This window comes from Alosa alosa, chromosome 12 (genome assembly GCF_017589495.1).
Source record: "Alosa alosa isolate M-15738 ecotype Scorff River chromosome 12, AALO_Geno_1.1, whole genome shotgun sequence".
NCBI lineage: Eukaryota > Metazoa > Chordata > Actinopteri > Clupeiformes > Clupeidae > Alosa > Alosa alosa.
In genome coordinates this window covers 30,256,356-30,271,343 of record NC_063200.1, presented here as the reverse complement: position 1 = coordinate 30,271,343, position 14,988 = coordinate 30,256,356, and the positions used below count along the sequence as shown (strand labels likewise).

The 14,988-nt window shown below is 46.5% G+C and overlaps 1 protein-coding gene across 1 annotated transcript in view; it reads right to left on the bottom strand.

The window, feature by feature from the left end:
* Positions 1–14,988, bottom strand: part of mmp17a (matrix metallopeptidase 17a) — a 71,110-nt gene that overhangs the window by 10,980 nt on the left and 45,142 nt on the right. The window contains exons 6-9 of the mRNA XM_048258744.1: positions 8,771–8,947; positions 4,215–4,271; positions 1,252–1,344; positions 396–548 (exon numbers count right to left, since the gene is read on the bottom strand). Of these exons, the coding sequence (XP_048114701.1) occupies positions 396–548; positions 1,252–1,344; positions 4,215–4,271; positions 8,771–8,947 (480 nt within the window). The remainder of the gene's footprint in view (positions 1–395; positions 549–1,251; positions 1,345–4,214; positions 4,272–8,770; positions 8,948–14,988) is intronic.

Genomic DNA, 14,988 nt, shown 5'->3' with positions numbered 1-14,988 from the left:
GGCCTCAGTGGAACTAAGTGACAAGCCCATGCTCGCCCATATCCTCTGTATACTTTACTCTATATATGGCGGTGTGAGGCAGTTTAAATGTGAACTGCACTGGCAAGAGTAAAGGAATCTAATTAAGCACGAAGGAGTTTGATGTCTTCTTGCTAAATGACTTCCAGGTTCCCAGAAGACTTGAATGTGTGTTTTAGACAGCCTGAAGGACCTCTCAAGTGGCATTTTGAAAGTCAAGGGCTTAACTGCTCTTTGTTCAGATCTTTTGTCTTATGGTCACTCAAGCCAATGCCCTAGAGGGTTCTGCCAAAGTGGACAAATTGTGCTACCCCTTTCGGCTGTCCTTCACTAAGCCATGGGAGTGTGTTTCGGGGTTGTTTAGTGGGGTTGCGCACCTTTGAAGAAGACAATCTTGTGGTCGCCTGGTCTTTCGTAGACGGCGTCCACGCTGTCCAGGTTGGCGGGCAGTCCTCTCCAGAAGCGGTGGATCTGAGCTGGACGTAGAGACACCAGGTGCTTCTCCCGAGTCAGACGCCAAAAATACTTCCCTGTGGGGGTTGAACAGAGCAGAGTCATTATAAGGCATTGTGAGTGTGTGTTGTGTGCTAGTTCCAAGTAACACAATCTCGGAGCGCTGTCGCATTGCATCTGTGTGTGGGTTTGGATGTGTGTTTAATTAAACGACTCTGTGCAAGCCTTTGTGCCTGTGTGTGTGTGTGTGTACATGTGTCATACTCTGTCGGAGTGTGTGCTGTGGGCTTCTTCTTCACTGCAAACATGAAAAATGACCACGGAGTGAACATGTGTGCAGAGCCACAGGCTGTTCCTGCCTGACGCAGCCAACCAGAAACATCCTCCATCTTCCTGTCATTCTCTCTCTATCTCTATCTCTCTCTCTCTATTATTTTCTCTCCACTGTTCAAAAAAAAAAAAACCATCTCATTATCATCTGCCATCAATATGGATGCTCTTAAAAGGAGCAGATTTGCTCTGGACTGATCTGAGAACAGATATAGTGGGCGAGGTTGTCTCAGAAGCCCACTGCTGGGAACGTCCGGCGCTGCACATTAGAAAATGTTCGTCCTCTGATCTGAGGAGATCCAGCCGGAGCCGTGAGCTCTTTAGGGACACACTGGAGCACTGAATCACCGAGTCTCGCGGTTGGGCTGCTGCTCAGAGCCGTATTGATTGCTCTCCTCTCCTCCTCTCTTCTCCTCCTCACTACTCACATACACGTGGTCTGGTCTTTACCTTTGAAAAAGAAGGCCTCGCCTCGAATCTGGGCCACTGCATCAAAGTGAGTGGTGCATCTGTCGGGGGCATCGCGCGCTGGCCTAGGAGAGCGAGGGAGAGAGAGAGAGAGAGAGAGAGAGAGATGAGGCAGGAGAAAGGGAGAGACAGATGAAGACTTTTAAACAGTTGCTTTATTGACGCAGCAACTAAGGAATTCTATGAATGTCTGAGTAAATGTGTCCTTGCTTTCAGCGCAGTGTTTACCATACATCCAATATCTGAACATACATTAAGCTTAAATAAGTTTTCAGCATATGAGATGAGCTATCTGTTGGAAGTTCATCACTGGCGCTGCTGCAGCCTTCCAGCAAACGTAGCACTGGTGTTTTCACAGGGTCTTGACAACCACTGAAAAGTTGTGCTTCTTGAAATGTTCCCTTGGGAGAGTTCCAGTATAAGTCCTTGCATAAATGAATACTTATGCACAGTGTATACTGGGATATATTTGCAATAATTAATGCTGAGCTTTGAACTTTACAGATTGCAACACTTTCTGGATGGCAGTTCGCTGGTTAAACATGATGTGTGAGCAGTTCTATGTCAGTAGTGCATAGCAGGCTGTGATGATCATTTTGCTAATTTGGTTGACAGTCTGATGACAGCTGGGAAGGCCATGGGCATTATGCTTAAGCAAGCCACCCCTAACAGTGATTACATTGTTGTGCCTCTGCTGCTGAGTTTCTTGTTTGTTTGTACACATCACTGTTCATTTGGATTGGGATTTGATGCAACATTGACAACAAACACAAAAATCCTCAACGGCAGATCTTTGAATGAGTCTGTGTGCTTGTGTGTTTGTATACACACATGCGCACACACGCACGTGCGCGCACACACACACGTGCGTGCACACACACACACACACACAGACACACACACACACACACACACACACACACACACACACACACAGACAGAGTAGGTACCATATGGACTGTCGAGATTGCAGTATTTGGCACCCTGTTTTGACAGACATCCCCAGTAATGCATTTGTTTGTCTGTCTCGATACAAGTCCAAACAAACACACCAAGCAACTCTGCATGCCTGTTTGTGTGTGTGTATGTGTGTGTGTGTGTGTGTGGTCAGGCAGCACGCCAGCGCTCACCAAAACGAGTGCGTGGCTGGCCAGCTTGCCGACACATCCCCCCACATACATGTGAGCGAGGCATTTTTGTTGGTGGGGTCTCTATTAAAAAACTGGCTGGCCATCAAGGGGGAAGTTTTCACCTGCTTGCCGAGAGAGGGTCTCTGAATGCATTACTGGGCCTCTAATGAGGGCTTTAAGAGGTTGACGTGGCCCGCTTGCTAATGGCCGGGCAATTACCACCACAGTACTCCTTTTGTGAGTGGCAAATGTGCCTTGCGCCTTATTAACAAAGATCTTCATTCAGAGCTTATTAAGCCCAGCTCTCTCTGAGGACTATATTAGTGACCTCTGCCAGACTAAATCTACCCTCTGTCCACACCACATCACTGGTGCGACTGGAAAGAGTGGAGTGAGGACGGAGTGTGTTTGTGTGTTCGTGTGTGTGTGTGTGTGTGTGTGTGTGTCTGTGGTGTGTGTGTGTGTGTGTGGGTGTGTGTGTGTGTGTGTGTCTGTGGGTGTGTGCCTACGCGTTTTGTGTGTTTCACTGCGAGGAGTCTGTGTTTGCATTTAAAACCGCCGCACATGAAAAAACTTGAAAAACAGAAGCTTTGTGATGAGTCAACCTTTGCGTGCGTTCTTGTTTGATCTGGGGCTGTGCGTTTTGAAGGCAGGGCGCTTGGCGTGGTGTGTGAGCAGGAAAATAATCGGCCTGATTGGGCTTCCAGGAGACAACAGATAAGGGCAAAAGAACAAGGTGGAATAAGAACTGTATTGCACACTGTGGGAGCATTAATACAATCTGTATAGCAGTGTGAATGCTAGTGTGTGTGGTGTGTGTGTAGATTTAAGACATCAGATCTCCCATGTTCAGAAGAAAGCCGCAATCTCATATATTATTTATTATATATATAATAAATAATAATATATGAGAGTGTGTGTGTAGATTTAAGACCTCAGATCTCCCATGTTCAGAAGAAAGCCGCAATCTCATATATTATTATTATATATGCCTATAGTCCAATCCAGTGCCTAGAAAAGGTCACTGATAAGAGATGATGTAAGGTGTTTTGTTTAGTGTTAGTTTTCTATGGCGACAGAAAAGTGCCATAAAGCACTCGAGCGATAAAACATGCATACGGGCGTATTATATTATTTCACACTCGTAGATATTAACTGCGGTAGGCCAAGAATACTCTCTCTTGGCCAAGACGCACTCAGAGGAAACTGCTCCCCAAACGAGGAAAAATATGCTGCGAGCGAGGAGGAATCTGACCAGCGCTCACTCGAAAATCACTCAGCTCTCTCGAAGTTGATGTCTGCTCGTGCAAAGTGAATTTCTGCTCTACTTGGGGGCGGTAACCAGGTTTGGTACTAGCTCTGCTGTGATTGGCCGTGTTTGAAGAGTGAGATTTGATTGACAGCCCTCCTCAGTCGAAGAAGACAACCAGAGAAGGTTGATAAGAATCTTCGAGACAACAGAGTCTGGCAGTGGGCAGAGGTTTCTTCAGGTAAGAATCCATTGGCTGAATTCGGGCATTTGTGATGACCGAAAAACTGTGGCTCGTGTAAAATTTCATCTGAGTATGTTTCTGAGAAATATGTTAGTTACTTAGTCTGTAATGTTAGAGCGTTATTACTTAACTGTAATGTTAACCGCTTTAGTGACTATAATGTTAGCTCCATGTCTGTTTGCTGGCACAATTTTGAACTGTCGCCATAGTTTTTTTGTTTGTTTAGACTGAGAAATATGTTACTTTAACATCAACGGTGGACGTTGTTCTCAGGAAGGTCCAGCAGAACTGGTGGATCTCGCCATAGTTTTTGTGGGAAGGGTCATGTTCTCAGGAAGGTCCTGCAGAACTGGTGGATCTGCACGAATCTCGCGGACCCCTGGGAAACCCCTGGGAAACAGAGACATTACAGATAATTGTTCTGTGCATCTCATGTGGTGTCTTCACACACCTACACACACACACTTACACACACACTCTTAACAAACGCACACTTACACAATCAGGAGGCCTTTTCACACTGCCAAAATCGCCGCGATTTTATGTACCAGAATCGCGAGAACGACTGTCCCCTTCACATAGACCGAGGCGGAACGGCAGGACAAAGTGTCTAGCCAAATTTACTACCAAGCCCACTAGACATTTTGCCGAGTTTTTTCATTCTGGCACCAGTGTGAATGGGTCAAGGCAGAAACGGGAATCTGGGGGGCATTTCGATGCTATGTCCAGCCCACCACAGGAGATTGCAAATAAATCTAACTGATAAAAAGTAGCAATAGCAGAGACAGCACATTATGTCAATCTTTAAATTCACAAAGTCTCCAGTCATTTAATGCCTGCTAGACTGTAGCTTGGAATGCTATCGGTTGCCATAATAGGCTATCCTAAAATCCAGCGATAAAACAAAGCATGAACTCATGAGCGTCTGTCTGCCCTATATGTATATCCTCTGATTGTAATGCTTACAGACAGAGCCGGACAGTAACGGAGTACATTTACTTGAGTACAGTACTTGAGTACATTTTGAGGGATCTGTACTTTACTCGAGTATCATTTTTGGGGAGTACTCATGACTTTACTCAAGTACATTTGAGAGGCAAATATTATACTCTTTACTCCACTACATTTCTATCCATAACCGTGAGTACCCGTTACTTCTTCTAAATTAAAAAGGAAAAAAGAAAAATCTCGTAAACCCTCAATTTGTTGTTTCCCTCTCAAACGTGATTTGATTGTGCAGGCGCCACTGATTGGAACAGCCTATCAGCAATCACCTTCAGCTTTCCGCCAAAGTCAACTCCATGGTTAGATTTAGATGAGAGATGAAACCATGGACGAAACAATGGATGAAGACGCAGCAGGTCCATCCCGGGAATGTGCCAACCTGTGGCCCCACCTTGCCAGACTATTTCAATTTTCTGAACAAGTTAATGATAGTTTTCGCTTCAAGTGTTTCCATTACAAGATAGTATTTTGTATTTGAAATACGTATTTTAAATACATGTGTCAGAAATACTGCCCATCCCTGGCAACATGGTAAAAAGATGAAAATGACTTGATTTTACTTTCAATTCCTTTTACATTCTCCAAGGTATTAACATTAAATTGTTTTTATAACTCCATGTAGGATGTTTCTGTACTGTGCACTGTGGCAGTAGTAATGCAATATTTAGAAAATGTACTCTTGTACTCTTAATACTCAAGTACTTTTAAAAACAAGTACTTTAGTACTTTTACTTAAGTAGACATCTGACTGTTGTACTTTTACTTGTACTTGAGTAAAATTTAGCAAAGGGTATCTGTACTTTTACTCAAGTAATGAAGCTGTGTCTGTCCACCTCTGCTTACAGATATCTAGGCGATATTTGTAACATTTATTTTATATTTGATCTGTTATAAAATCATGTAGGCCTATTGAACAATTTAAACACATTGTGAACCCCAAAGTTGGAGACATGCATATAGACATTGCTGCAAATTTAAAACCGGATTACTCTGGAATGGCTAACTGTACAGGGGAATGTTTTACACCTTTATGTTCGGTAAGGTCTGCTGTTTATTCTGATATATGGTTTGTCATGTGTTGAGGGAAAGTTCACGAAGTATTCCACCAAGATGAATGGGTAGGGAGACGGGCGCAGAAAATATAATTAAATTAAAGTTACTTTTCTCGCAAACCGTTTACCACAACAATTAACCACTAACATTGTTTAAAAGCTGAGAAAAAGCTCTTTTGTGTGATAGATGTGATGAATAGGCTACTTCGCAAGTAGTTCCGCAAATTTGGGTGGGACAGAAAGAATACCTTTACAAAGCAGCAGCTCTCTTCTCTTCTATTTCCCTTCCAAATTACTTTTTATTGTCTGAAGACATTGATTGCAAGAATCTAACATTCTAAGCAACAGCAAAGCAACTTCACTTGCATTTGTAGGGTACTAAAAATGCAAGCTAACCAAAGTGCAGTCTGTTCTCCCACATTGGTTTTGGAAATCACACACCTGCTGCATCTGAAGGCCCACGCATAATAAGGCCTACGACTATCATTCTACACGCCCCCTATTGCACGTCACATTTTAATTTGCTAGCTAACCCTGCCTCCTGGCTCCCCAAAATGCCGCATCATGTAAACAGATCAGCAGGCCGGCAAATTTTCACCTCATTTTCAGACACACGCTGCGGCAAAAAGACGTCTCCTCTTCCCGCAAATTTAGCGTAATCTCTGTGTGAAAAGGCCTAGGCTGAGACACACACACACACACACACACACACACACTCTCCCCCTCTTAACACATGCACACTTACACAATCAGGCTCAGCCACAGACACACACACACTCACACACACACTCCCCCTCTTAACACACGCACACTTACACAATCAGGCTCAGCCACACACACACACACACACACGCACGCGCGCACACACACACACACACACACACACACGCACACACACACACGCAAGCGCGCACGCGCACACACACACACACACACCTACACTATCAACAAAAGGCAAGAAACAGACAGACAGACAGAGAGACAGAAGGCTACAGGCAGAAGTGAGGTTTGTTATTGGCCTCCAGACGCGGGTACCAAACAGAGCTGTACACAGTGGCAAGGCTGACTGACTCAGCAGAATGGAAACAAAGAGAAACAAATCAAACAGTCGGCAGGTGGGCCTCATTTCTTGACTCACTGAGTCATTAAAACATTTAGCCCAAGCAGAAACCTGCTCCGTTTACATTTCCTGGCAACGCGTTTAAACGGGCATCTTTGTTGATCATAACACTACGCCAATGACACACTTCGCGCCGCCATCTTTTACTTCGACAACAGATGAAGATCGCACACACGAAAGGAAAAAAAACGCCAAGGCAATAAACAAGAGGAACATAGTGTCCTTTCACAGTGTTATACACACAGTGGTATAGCTCTGTTCTCCTTTCTGCACCAGGCGAGGAGTAAAGGCACACACAGTAGGTGTCCTGCTGTGCAGCGCACGCAGTACAACTTCTTTGATTGCTGCTGCAGCTGCCGCCGCAGCATTGGGGCTCCAGGGTCGAGGACAAAGAGAGAGAGAGAGAGAGAGAGAGAGAGAGAGAGAGAGATGTACACTTGTACACATCACAAATCAAGCATCAAGCCATTGTAAGTGCATAGTGTTGCACTAAGACCCGAGCAGGAGGAGGTTTCTTCTCACACATCTCTGGCTTATAGGCACTGCTAGAGCATGTTCCTCCACCACCGGTCTCTCCCTCCCCCTTTATGTGTGCTCTTCTGCTCCCTTTCACTTGTTTGTTTGTGTGTGTGTGTGTGTGTGTGTATATATGTGTGAGTGTGTGTATGTGTGTGTGCGTGTGTGTGCGTGTGTTTTGCCCGAGGGACCCATTATTAAGGCCCACTTCCTCACCTGGCCCCATGAATGAAATCCCCCCCCCCCCATACACAAATCAATCTGCTTCCTGGCCCACACAGCTGCACAGATGTGCTGGATCAGTGGGTAATTGCAGGAGACACACTGGTGATAAGGCTTAGTGCTGGGTGCGTTGGGTCAGGTTTTGTCTCTGTATGTGCTCCTTGTGTGTGTGTGTGTGTCTGTGACAAAGACAGGGGACACAGGAGAGTGAGAAAGAGTGAAAGGGAGCACAAACAGAATGAGAAAGGGAGAGAGAGAACAAGAGAAAGACAAGTCTGTTCATCTGCAATAGAGATGTCACCAGCTGTCTCTCTCCCAGGCTATTTGTGTTGGTATGCCCCTGGGCCTCATTTCAGCTGTCCTCCTCAGCCTGTGTCCATCTCTCTCTGTCCACCTGTTCCCAACAACTAACTATCCATGAATTGCATTAGGGCACTGTTGCAAAACCATCTTTGACAGACCTGAAGAGCCGTGAAGGCGTTTCTTCCTTGCTCTCTTTCTCTCTCTATCTCTCTCTCTCTCTGTATGTATGTGTGTGTGTGTGTGTGTGTGTAAAAGAAGATGGCAGATGGATTAAGCTCACATTTAACAGTGGATAACAGAACAAAGAAGACATGATTAGATAAATAAATGTGTGAGTGTGTGTGCTTTGAGAAGGCGTTCTGTGGTAAGTGCTCATCATCTCATGTCCACAGGCTGTATAAACTTAACTTTCATGGGGGTCAGAGAAGCAGCGTGCCTGCCTCGGAATTTATGAGTGCTGGGGTTGAAGTGTAACAAGCTCCTGTCGGATCCTTGACCTCGCTGGGCAACTTCAAATAAAAACCGCAAAAACCTGCTAGGTTCAGTGAGTGTCGTTTTTCCCTCTCTCAAGCCTGTCAATATCCCCCCCTCTGCCAGACAAATCCAATCGCATGAATAATGCAGGTATTTAATGTGGGCGAAGCCTTGTCTGCTGCTTACCGTAGAGCTGCCAGACTCGGACCTTATCCTCGTAGGGGAGGTCATACTTGAGCGGGTCGCCCACAGGGCCCTGGTAGTACGGCCGCATGATGGACTCCATGGCCGACGTGTGGGCCAGCCCGATGGCGTGGCCGAACTCGTGCACGGCCACCGCAAACAGGTCCATCCCGTGCGAGTCTGTGGAGAGAGAGAAAAGGTGAATGAAGGATGTTCGGGTCTAGTTTTTTCCATCCCCACCTGCTAACAGTCAGATGACATGAAACATTAACTGCAAACATTGATAGCTACAAGGTGTAGGCAGTCCTGACAAGCGTGCTCAAAGATCAATGTAAGTACAGTTGGATGGTTATATGGTCTCAAATCAGAAGAGAGCGATACAGCACCCCAATAAGATCTCAAATCAGAAGAGAGCGATACAGCACCCCAATAAGTAAGCCACCCTTCTCTTTCTTCTTCTATTATTCGTTGTGAAGGTGAGAATTCTTTTCTGGAGTTTTAAGGACAAACAGTGCTGTCTTTTTACTGTTGAAAGAGGCTCAGTATTGTGCTTTCAAAGCAGTGACAGGACAAAAATTAGATGATGCCACACTGTTCATCCAAGGCTATGATAGACCAAAGAAAATTACCTTTCAGGGACACTGTCAACACACACCGACTGACAGACAGACAGACAGACAAGCAATCGCAAACTCACACTCACTCAAATGTGCACATGCACGCGCGCACATGCACACACACGCACATACATATGCACACACACACACACACACACACACACACACACACATACAAACACACACAGTGCTGTCTCTTCATCAGAGGATTCTGTAATTTCCCAACCCTGTCCAACACTCATCCAGGGCCGCGATTCTTACAAGGGGGGAAAGAATGCGGCCATCATCAGGGACATGACAGCTCCCCATGTTCGCTGGCGGTACACGTCAGCTTCCCACTCAGCCCCGCGCCTGACGGGAGATCATCTGCTCTGCTCGGAGACGCAGGACGCCCACCGATGCGGAAGCGAGCGGCGGCACCAGATGCTGTCTGGGAGGATTACACACCTTTAAGGCCCTGGCAGCGTTCCCCCAGCATCGCAGCCGCAGCAGCTGTCAATCACAAAAGTGGAGGTGGTGGTATGTGTGTGTGAGTGAGTGTGAGTGCGTGAGTGTGTGTATGTGTGTGTGTGTGTGTAGTGTGTGTGTGTATGTGTGTGTATGTGTGTGTATGTGTGTGTGTGTGTGTGTGTGTGTGTAGTGTGTGTGTGTGTGTGTGTGTGTGTGTTGGGAGGTGAGTAGGACACACCAGAGGGGAACCTGTCTGGAGATCAGTGCTAAACCCACACATGCCTGCTGCTGCTGCTGCTGCTGCTTCTACTGCCTACCAGGCCTAACACACCAGCACCAGCATCAACACCAGGCCGCCTAAAGCCCGGCTTGTCAGTCACCAGCAGACGAGCCTCGTAGGGGACTTAAAACCTGCGGCTCGGTGATTACACCTCCTCACCAGGCACCATGTGTTTGCCCTGAAAATCATCCTACACACACACACGTGCACATACACACACACACACACACACCCAACCCCTCCACTTGCGCCACCAGAGAGTCACTTCATTGGGATGACACTGAGAATGCCCCACCCCCCCCCTCCGCTGCTCTCCTCGGGATCTGAGGAGGCTGAGCGCGCCGAGGCTTCAGAGGAGCGCGGGACACAAAGCGGAGGAGTGGAGCGGAGCGCCGGGATGGGATTGGATGGGATGGGATGGATTCGGTGGCGGATGGATTTCGGTGTCACCTGGGTGATTAGCGAGCACAAAGGGACGCTCTAATCTGCCAGAGCACACGCTACCGAGAGGAGCACGCGGAGGTGACACACACACACACATACAGTATACACACACACACACACACACACACTTATTTCAAATAACCCACACACACACTCACTCCCTTAAACACTCTCAAGCTTAAGCACACATACACACACGGGCACACACACACACACACACACACACACACACACACGCACACACACGCACACACTCAAACACACACAGACATACTTACATAGAGCAAGCACAAAACACTACCACAAACCCTTAAACTTTCCTTCCCTGGTTTTCACATTTACTTTCTTTGCTCTCCAATGCCGTTACCTCTGCCTCTGAAACCACAAACATAAATAAAAACCCACCCCTGACCACATTCACTCACTCACTCACTCTCTCTCTCTCTCTCTCTCTCTCTCACACACACACACACACACACACACACACACACACACACACATATACACCAGCCTGTGCCAGCCTCTGATTTGTTCAGCGCCGGCGGGCCCAGTCTCGTCCAGCTGAAGCCTGCGGCCGCACCTCCGACCTAGCCAGCCGAGCAAGCAAAGCGTGTCAGGCGAGCGAGCGAGTGTGTGTGTGTGTGTGTGGGCAGGAGGGCTCCACGTCTCGGTGTCCAGATGGAGAGCATTCAATCAAATTCCAGACCCTGCTTCACAGCTGGCCCAGAGAGCCAGGCTCAGAGTGCACACGGGGCTTAAGGTGACTGTGGAGGATAAGAGGGGTGCAAACACACACACACCATACACACAGGGGGTGGTGTGTGTGTGTGTGTGGGGGGGCTCCAGCACACGATCCGGACAGGGGGAGGAACAGTGGTGAAACACCCGGTATTGGCTTCCCTGTCGCGGGCTTAAGCCTGCCACAAATCCCCCAGATAGCCGGAGTACTGGTAAACAGAACATGTCAGCTCAACCAGCATGGGAAAGCAGAAACATTTAACAGAGCTTGACACTACTGTCACCGCTGTTATAATCTGGCATGATATAGGCTTGCCTACTGGCAGAAAAATGCACTGCTCTGCCATCCTAAGCCCCATACTGTCCATGGAATCAACTGCCAACTTGCTGGGTGTGACTTTTTTCGGTGCCTTCTCCAAATTTGCACTCCAAATTTTTGCATTAAGGATGGAAGGAGCTTTCAGGCAAGGACTTTAAAGAATATTCATACTGAACATACGGTGCATGTGTGACAGACATTGCCATTCATTTCCTTCAACAGAGCATCATGTAACAAATCCACAAACTAAAGATGTCATTTTTAAAATGAACTAGAAGCTGAAACCATGAGCAATGAAATGTTATTGACTTTGTTTTCAATGTTGCTTTGTATTTAAATATGTTATGCTGCTCCTTTATGAAACACACAAGTTGTAGGCTGGGAGGGGGGTTGGTCTGATAGACGGACCAATGAAGAGAGACTGACAAGTTTTTGAATGAAAGAACGCCGCAGGTAGAGATGACAGGTGGGAGTAAATGGGGACAGGTTACCTGGGAAGACGCTGTTACTTTTTTTCCAATCGTATTTTTTAGGGATTACTATTTTTTGGTGGACAACGTGGACTGTTTTTGGAGCGCAATCAAAACCGCGATCGTCTTTTCCACTTTATGGATTAAACGCGTCGGACTGGGCATTTTCCTGAATATCGTAAACTCAAACAAGGCTGCGGTGAGGCAAAGACTTTCTTTTTTCTTTATTTCAGAAGCAGGCGGATGCCGCACATGGACTGAGATTGTAAGAGACTGATTATTATTTGTCCTCGTTGAACTGTAAATGAAATTGTTTAAATTGTTTGTTGTGATTGTTTGTCGGGGTGCAGGGACTAAGCCGGCTGTGGGAGGGGAGGGTGGTTTAAAAGCTGTTTTGACTGAAAGGGGAGATTATTTGTTAAATGTTTATGGTGTTTAATACGGTGAACGAACATATTGAGTTTTGTTTTTGTATTCATTCAATCATTGATCAAGAAGTGCTGGGTGTTTGTGCGCCGCCGTGCGCAACATATGTTGATAAAGGAACCGCGAATCCGATTGAGCGTTATGTAATAAAACCTTATCATAAAGGACGAGGGGAACATTACAATCACTCGTAGAAGAATTAAAACAGGAGACTGTGTAGTCTGCCTGCCCTGAACTGACAGAGCTGCAGCTCCCTAGTAAACAGACTTCTGAGTCAACTCTAATCTGTCTGAACAGCAGATGAAAAATCATCACCTACTTGTTCTTATTCAAGCTCTGACAGATATGATCTCCAGGGGGATGGGGTGGTGTGTGTGTGTGTGTGTGTGTGTGTGTGTGTGTGTGTGTGTGTGTGTGTGTGTGTGTGTGTGTGTGTGTGTGTGTGTGTGGGGTGGGGTGGGGTGGAGGACTGCATTGGAAGTGCACGCACGCACACACGCACACCAGTGAATTCATCATAGATCCACAAAGTCCACGAAAAAGGTTTCCTACATACAAGAGTGTGCTACTGAATGGCTAAGTTCGCACACACTTTCACGCTTTCACACACACACGCGCGCGAAAAAACACGCTTCACCAAATTGCAAAAGTCATCAAAAACACACCTGCTTAATGAGCCTTTTGTTTCATCTGCTCTAATCAGTTTGCATTAGCCGGCGAGCGGCTGGCAGATAATGAGTAAAAGCAATCTGCCTGCTGTCAAAACAATACAGCAGTCCCGCAAGGCCATTTTATCCAACCCCCCCCCCCCCAACCCCAACAACTCACTTTCCAGCCATCCCATTGGACACATCTCCTGTCTGTCAGAGCGCCCAAGACCCGCCCTCCCAAACTTAAAATGCGCCACAGAGGGGTTGTTAGACACGCCTTGTTCTTCGTCCCCGGTTTCAATTTAGTGGAAATTATGCGCGTTAGCAGACGGGTCTCAAAGGGGAGGAAAAGGGTTGTTAGGTCTTGCCAAAAACAATACACTTAAAATATTCTGGGGGGTTGGGGGGGGAATGAAGGGGGAAATGCAATTACTCCAGTTCTCTTCACTCTGATAAGGTCCTCGCTTAGTAAAAGGATTAGGTCTGCGAATCGAGCGTGGGTCTGCCTGTGAGACATGTCTCCTCTCTGCCCTGACCTTATAGGTTTTCAAAGGCCCAACTTCAGCATGGGAGATGGGGAGGGCTAAGGGAGGTTGACACAAGGTGAGAGACCCGTTGGCTCGTTTAGCAAGATCAAAGTAGATATCATCTCCCTGGTGTGTGTGAGTGTGTGAGAGAGATTCGGGCAGACCACAGACCTGGAGGCGTTTTTTTTCTCCCTTGCATATTGCCTTCTTAAATGCTTACATTTCACTGGAGAGATAACTGTCTGGGTGAGCAGGTCTGTGTGTATGTGTGTGTGTGTGTGTGTGTGTATGTGCATGTGTCAGGAAGACGCCATGTACTGTGCAGAAATATGCACTTGTAAGCCTGTATAAGCTGGCTGGCCCTGAAAACTCCTTTTGAATAAGTCTCTGCGATAACATAAGAGCACCTCCACAGAAACCCCCCTGGAGACTTTAGATCTACAGTGTGACACAATGCAAAGACAACTCGAACATGACAGGAGTCTATAGGCACAGTTTTCACTGTAAAGAGAATGTATAGGTTGTCGCCTTCTGTTCTGCCTGAAATGTATGAGCCACCTTTTTTCTGCAACTAATATTCACAACAGAGACTATAATAAGATAACAACCATTTGAAACAGCTGTCACAGAAACAAATTATGAAGTTTAATTAATTGCATTTGAAGGATTTTATAGACTTGTGTTTTAAAGTCTGTGTAGTGATGACCTGGCAGACCTCAGCATATGTGTGCAAGTATGCAAATAAAACTTGAATCTTTCGTGCGTGTGTGTGTGTGTGTGTATGTGTGTGTGTGTGTGTGTGTGTGTGCTTGTCTGTGTGCATGAGTATATGCGTGCTCATGCTCGTCTGTCTGCGGCAGATACACATCCCTTCAGCGGAGCGTGAAGCAGACGTTATTAAGCAGCCTTTAATTAGCTCACTTCACTCACGCCTGTCACGTCAACCGCTCCCAGAGCGAGCACATGCACATAAACAACAACAATAACAACAACAAGATGGGAGCAAACTGTCTTTGTTAAAAGCCCCGGCCATTAGGAGGGGTTCACTTAGAGTACTGATCATATTAAAAAAAACAAAACTGAATTTTATTATACTATATTAGTGGGGTATGCTGGCGCGCAGCGCACAGTGACCTCAGCCTGGACCACACAGACCGGACTGCCAAGCCAACTGGACTAAGCTGGACAGCAGACAGGGAAGGAATGACAGAATGCTCATATAATAGTGGTAGTGTTCTCTGGACAGATCCAGAGAACTACTTAGAATGATACATGGGAATAGACAAATGACGGTTTATCT